Source organism: Eurypyga helias, unplaced genomic scaffold (genome assembly GCF_000690775.1).
Source record: "Eurypyga helias isolate BGI_N326 unplaced genomic scaffold, ASM69077v1 scaffold14523, whole genome shotgun sequence".
In the NCBI taxonomy this organism is placed as follows: domain Eukaryota; kingdom Metazoa; phylum Chordata; class Aves; order Eurypygiformes; family Eurypygidae; genus Eurypyga; species Eurypyga helias.
This window is the reverse complement of record NW_010240659.1, coordinates 2,483-9,043: the sequence shown is the minus strand read 5'-3', so window position 1 is coordinate 9,043 and position 6,561 is coordinate 2,483. Positions and strand designations below refer to the sequence as shown.

The 6,561-nt window shown below is 53.6% G+C and overlaps 1 protein-coding gene across 1 annotated transcript in view; it reads left to right on the top strand.

The window, feature by feature from the left end:
* Positions 1 to 1,084: 1,084 nt before the first annotated feature.
* Positions 1,085 to 6,561, top strand: part of LOC104507280 (double-stranded RNA-specific adenosine deaminase-like) — a gene marked incomplete at its 3' end in the record, with an annotated part of 6,608 nt that continues 1,131 nt past the window's right edge. Inside the window, exons 1-6 of the mRNA XM_010148511.1 lie at positions 1,085 to 2,532; positions 3,819 to 4,005; positions 4,087 to 4,244; positions 4,621 to 4,762; positions 4,953 to 5,170; positions 5,436 to 5,624. Coding sequence (XP_010146813.1) covers positions 1,085 to 2,532; positions 3,819 to 4,005; positions 4,087 to 4,244; positions 4,621 to 4,762; positions 4,953 to 5,170; positions 5,436 to 5,624 — 2,342 coding nt within the window. The remainder of the gene's footprint in view (positions 2,533 to 3,818; positions 4,006 to 4,086; positions 4,245 to 4,620; positions 4,763 to 4,952; positions 5,171 to 5,435; positions 5,625 to 6,561) is intronic.

The following is a 6,561-nucleotide window of genomic DNA, read 5'->3' as shown; positions in this document are numbered from 1 at the left end:
CCCAAACCCCCCCCATTGCACTGAGCCTCCCCAGCACTGCACGTGGAGCCCGTGTTTATCGGGATTGGTAAAACGACTCACAGTGGTGGCAGCTGGGGACAGTTGGAGACTGTTAATGAAGTTGGTTAATGAAAGAGACATTTAAGTTGGCCTGTGGTGTGTATGATGACGACAGGGAGCTGTGTGAAGGGAAGACTGACTCGGAATAACTACGGGGATCGGTGACAAAGAGGTCACCGAGAAGAAGGTAGGAGAGAGGCCAAGCAGCAGGTATCAGTTGCATGCTTTATCCGCTCAGTTTCGCAGCCAGCTGTTGGCAGAGAACTGGAATATTTTGTGTGCTGAGTTAATTATGTTCCAGATGCATATTAAAAGCTTAGACTTACCTCCTGTACCCCAGAGTGGTGGCACAACTCTGTGATAGGAGTGAAATTTGGGCTACAGTCCCAGAAAACTTTTCATACGGTTGCTGGCTGCACACCTATCCAGTTTCTCTGCACGTTATCACCTTACTTCCCCCATGGCTTTACCTCTGAAGTTCATGTAAAGTCCAGGAGGAAAAGGACTTTTGGGGTGTCAGACTTTTTCGGCCCTGAGTCTGAAAAGCGTTGCAAGCCTGTTGCAGCTCTGCCCAGTGTGACTGTGGGAGCTGCTTTCTCCGACTGCAGAACGGGTCTGAGGTTCATCTCTCCCTCAGGGCAGAGGAGGGAGATTTGGAAGCACAGGGTGAGCCTTCGACAGAAAGCGTCACGGAAAAACAAAGCTTGAAACCCGGTCCGGAGGGTCGCTCTTAGAGCTGTTTGTGGTGGTTAACGTCGCGTGCGATTCCCGGCTGCTGCGTTCTGTGCTGGGCAGACGCAGAGTTTGCTGTTTGTGTTTATACCGATAATTCTGACCCGGTAGTAAACGGGGAAGGTGTTTCAACTGCGTTTCTGGAACCCTACGGTTGTGTAAATAAGTTCTGATGGTGTTGTTTTCTCCTCGCAGGCGCCCGTTGAGGACGGCAGAGAGCAAAGTGACTCGCAGCTCCCCTTCTGCTGGCGTGTTGTCGGCCCGATTCACACGCGTGTCCCAGCGCTGCGCTATGAACAGAGGTGCTGGTCGAGGCAGAGGCTCGTATTTTACCCGGTCAAGACGTAACGGCCCCAGCACTAATCAAGGTGTTTTTAACCGCCCTCCTACCCCACGGGACACTAATCAGGAACCGTATTTACACCAGCAGTTGCAAACAGCACGGGACACTGAAGCTTGTCTTCTTCAGGGACAGGGATCACAGGACAAATCGCGTATCAGAGGCGTTCGAGCTGCGGCACCGGCTCCTGCAGAGAGATGGCAACCCAGCTGCAGCGGAGCGGGATGGAATAGGCACTCCAGCAACCGTCCGTGGGTGGAAGCTCCGCCACGTTACTGCCCTCCTCGGTACCATCAGAAGAACTCGGAAAGAGATTCTGATACCGTCAGGCTGAATTTTCAGAGACTGTCTCTTGCCGGACAAGACCGTGAACAAGAAATTCTGACGATTTTCAGGCAGCTTGGGGAGGGGAAGGACTGTACAGTTCATGATCTTGCACGGAAACTTAAAACTCAAAAGAAAGAGGTCAACCGTATTCTGTATAAACTCTTCAGAGAAGGCAAGTTGCACAAAGGTGGAGAGACGCTGCCGCTGTGGAGGATCGCCAGCCCGAGCGCAGGGAGAGAAAGAAGCCCCGCTGACCACAGTGGTGATCACACAGATCCGGCTTGTGAGAGCAGAGGGAGAGGGAGGAGCGCAGTTGGCTCGGGAGACGCCAATCCCGCGATGGCCGAGACGAAGGACAAAATCTGCAACTTCTTGTTCGGCGTGAAAGAAACAACGGCGCTCAACCTTGCCAAAAACATTGGGTTTTCGAGCGCCAGGGACGTTAACGCCTTTCTCAGCGCTCTGGAAAAGCTGGGAGATGTCCGCAAGCAGAACACAACGCCCCCTCGGTGGTCCCTGACAAACAGGAAGCGCGAGCGGATGCAGATGAGGCCGAAGGCCAGCGCGGTGCTGCAGACGGTGGGTTCCACACCTGAGCCAGGTTTCCCACCTTCCTCTCTTCCTCTGTTTCCCCATGAGATGATCATAGCTTCAGCAGCAGCGACAACATCGGAAGAAGAAAGGATGGAAAACGGGCGGCAGCCTCCGGGGCAGACGGATCAGAGCGACGGCAGTGACGCGGGAGGAGCCCCGCCTGAGGACACTAAACCCGACTTTGCCAGTTTGAATAACTATGATAACTACGAAAACGGGAGGTGGGCCACAGATGACATCCCAGATAATCTGAACACTATCAAAAAGCAGTCCGACGAGTCAGAATCCATCATGAATTACCAGTCTTCGCCCAGTTGTGCCGCCCAGTTTGAAACTGCTTTGCCAAGTACGCCCATAGAGAAACTGATGGCTTGTCAGGAGAAGAACCCAGTGAGTGGCCTTACCGAGTATTCCCAGTACACCTACCAGCACTGTGAGTTTGCCATGCTGGAGCAGAGCGGACCCTCTCACGAGCCACGGTAAGAACATTTCCTGCCTTTCCTGAGCTGTTGTTTTTGCTTTAGGTGATCCTGACTTCAACTAACTTCACTCTTCACTCAGCTTTGTGCTGAAGGGCCCGCTCATTCATGTTTATTTGATTTCAGAAGGATTAACCTCATTTAGTACTTGCAGCAGCTTAAAAAAAAACCAAAACAAGGCTAAAATTTACCCCCAGTTTTGGCAACCCTGCCCCTCGTTCTGAGCAGCGAAGGTGGGATTCATCTCTTCAGCTGGGTCCCAGCTGATGTAATCACTTGGCTTTCAGTTTGATTGTACAGGAATAAACGGGTATTTCTAAGCTGCCTCTGGAGATGCTCTCCCCCTGGGAGTGGTGTAAAGGGAGCCCAGAGCAAGGTGTTTGGGTGCAGATGTCTTGGGTTAACTGAGGTGAACCCACTCTGGACGTTTCTGTGGCGTAGCAGGCCAGAGCAGGCCGTGAGCAGAGCACGTCGCATGACTGGGGTTTGCGGAGTCGCTCTCGAGTTCTGCTTCCCCTCGCTAAATCCTGGCTGTTCCTGAGCACCAGCGAGACGGTGAAAAGCACCGTATGTGCCACACTGGAATATGTCAATAGATCCGCTAGACAGGAAAATTGGCCTAATTTCTAAAGATGGAGCCCAGGCTCTGGTTTTTCACATGTTTTTTCATAAGGAGGGATCTGAGTGGATTCAGCCCATCACCCCCCTCCTGCTCTGGTTTGACCCCTTCTGGCTGGCAGCAGGTTTCCCCTGAGCAGGGCAGGAGGACGGAAGAGAAGACGTGCTTGTTACGCGTTCACAGGGAGGAGAGAGACAGAAACATCCAAGGGAAGAGCTTTACATGCGGCAGCACCTCCCCGAGATGGTGTGAATGCCCTGGGTATCCAGGAGAAATGCCGGAGGGACGAGCGACCCCGAGTGACCCAAATGCAGAGGGAACAGCGCTTTTAAGCTTTCTTCATGCCTGTGCAGGAGACATAACCAAGCTGCCCTTTGCAGCCACTGCGCAGCTCTGGCGCTTGTGGAACAAGGCATTTCATCCTGTTCCTTCAGAACAAAACCTGGAGCTGCTCCTCTGTCACGGACACGGCTGGAAACGCGATTAAATGAGGCCCGAGGCAGAGCTGTCGGGGCACCCTGGGTGGTTTTGTCCTCTGCACGTGGCAGCCTGGGTCTCCCAGCATGGAGATAGCTGTGTCACTTGAATTCCAAGAGCAGCCTTATCTGCTCGTTGGAAAACCACAGCTTTGCCTCTCGATTCACCTCTTTGGTTTTCTCTTTCGAAGATTTACATTCCAGGCCGTGATCAACGGGCGCAGATTCCCACCGGCAGAAGCAGGGAGCAAAAAACTGGCTAAACAGGAAGCGGCAGCTAATGCGATGAGGGTCCTGATGAGCGAAGCAGAGGATGGGAGACAGGGTGGAATTAAATGCGAAGAGCCGTCTCCCTCCGACAACTCTGAACCGGAACCGGTGAGTCTGGGTTTCTTTACTTGCGAGGTTGGTCAAACAGTGTTTAGTCTGAGACCCGTTTCCGCCGTCTCCTTGCTGCAGCCTTTGCATCCGGAGCCAGAGCCGTCGTCTTCGTCAGCTCATCTCAGCCTGCTTCCCGGGAAGCACCCCATCAGCGTATTGATGGAGTACGGACAAAAATCAGGGCACGTGGTTGAATTCCAGCTGCTCTCTCAGGAAGGCCCACCTCATGATCCCAGGTATGGCCTGTTGTCTGGGGAGGATAGAACCCTTTCTTTGAAATCCTTCCTTTTCAGCACGCTACCCACATTCCTGGGCTCGTCACTGACCTAGCTGAGCGCTCCGTTTATCCAAGGAGTCTGGGCATGGCTCCTCCAAGTCACCTGCCTCCGGAAGGAGACCTAAACCAACTCCCTTTTTCAGAGAAAGGGTGCTGTTTCTTCTACCAGACCAGGAACAGGTTCCAGTCCTGTGCCTGACCTGGTGGTGCTCTCCTTGAGGGCCATTTAAATTGAGATAAGCCGGAAGGGTTTAACTTGGAGTGGGAGAAGGGGATAGTAAAGAGATCGAGACACCTATGCTTAACCCTTTTCATGTGCTGTAATGTCCTGTCAGGTTCAGCTACTGTGTGAAAATGGGTGACCAAATTTTCCCTGCTGTGGTAGGAAACAGCAAGAAGGGAGCAAAGCAAATGGCAGCAGAAGTTGCTGTGAAGATTCTTTCTGGAGAGTCTGTACCCCATGTCTTGCCTGAACAGGTACAGAGTTTCTTTGTAAGACCCAGGTGTTTGGGGTTGGGTTCCCTTTCCCCCTTTGTTTCCCATACCGCTGGATTTCACCCCACAACCTCTCGTGCTGGCTCTCAGAGGTTTGCTGAGCGCTCTTGGCCTGCGGTAATGCCAGCTCCTCCGTGTGTAACAGCCCCCTCCTGTCTTAACTCCGCTCCAGCCCGCGGCGAAGCCCCATGGTGAGCAGTCCACGCACGGCTCTGGGCTGCGGATCACCGCTCCGGAGGAACCCAAGGTGGCGAAAGCGAAGGCTGTTGGGGAGCTCCTGAAATACCTTAACGCCAATCCTGTCAGTGGCCTGCTGGAATACGCCCGCTCCAATGGGTTTGCCGCAGAGTTCAAGCTTATTGACCAGTCGGGACCTCCTCATGACCCCAAGTGAGTAGCTGCATCTGTCCAGGAGGAGCTTTGGCACTGTGGCTCCCGTTGAGCGTGGATTTTCCACTTGAATCTCGAGTGGAGAAAGGGCAGAGAACGCAAAATTCCTGATGCGGTTCAAGATGGCAGCAGGCCTCTGCCAAACCCTGTGTCCGGATGAGAACAAGCTACCCCCACTCCTCCTTTCTCCACAGAGAGCAGTTTAACACCCGACTGAAAGCGGGAGGTTTCTGCGTTTCTCAGAGGTGTGCCGCTGTCGTTACAGGTTTGTCTATCAGGCGAAGGTTGGAGGCCGTTGGTTCCCTGCTGTCACTGCACACAGCAAAAAGCAGGGCAAGCAGGAGGCGGCGGATGCCGCGCTCAGGGTCCTCATTGGGGAAACGGAGAAGATGGAGCGCCTGGAAGGGATGAACATCGCTGAGGTAACTCCTCTCCCTCCAGAGCTGGCACTGCTTTTGTCACCTTGCCTGTCCTGTGCCGTTCAGTCCAGAGCAATGCCTTCAAGATCAGCCGCCACATCTCTGCTCTCTGAAGGTGTAGATGAGCTGACGGTTGCCTGAAGTGGGTTAGATGTTTCCGCGGGGCACAGACGTGCTCTTCCCTCCTGCTGGCCTCTGCTTTAGGGCTAAATCATCATCAGATTCTTCCCCAGGCTTCTGAAATGTTCCTGGGCTGGAACAGGAACACGCTCATCTTTAACTCTGTCACTTTTTCTCCTCTTTCCAAATTCCTTCACGCTGTACTAAAAATGGTGTGTCAGCTCAACAGCTCATGCATCAGAGAAGAGCGGAGCTCTGGGTGCCTCAGGATGGCTGTCCCAAACCTGTGCTGCTTTAAATCACACGTAGAGTTGGGTGATCTCTTAAAAGCCGCCTTGCAGGCTGCGGAGCTGAGCGCAGCAGCTGGGGCTCTAAATAGAAAAGCCATCAGGGAGGATTTGTCAGTCAGCAGTGCTGGAGGAGGCAAGTGCCCGTCTGCAGCGGGAGTGACTCTGCAGTCTCCTCACAGGCAGCCGGAGAAGGAATTCCTCCGAAGCCGGTAACAGATTTCCTTGGCTGAGTCTCTGGGAACAGGCAAGCTGGGGTTTGTTCCTTGGCGGTGGGGGTTTCCCCTGGCAGTCTCGGGAGGCTGTTCCTCAGCCCGTTCCGCTTGCTGCCAGGGCGGCAGCTTGCTGCGCTCTCGTGCTGACATGCTCAGAGCAGAACTCAAGGTGTGGGGCAGGGTGTTCCCAGGAATACCCAAAAGAACTTCACCCACCCCTTGACATGATACTGTCCATGTACTCAACCCAAAATTGCACTGCCTGTAGCTGATGTTTTCTGTGTCCCTGATGGGTAGAATCATGGAATGGTTTGGGGTGGAAGGGACCTTAAAGATCATCCAGCCCCACC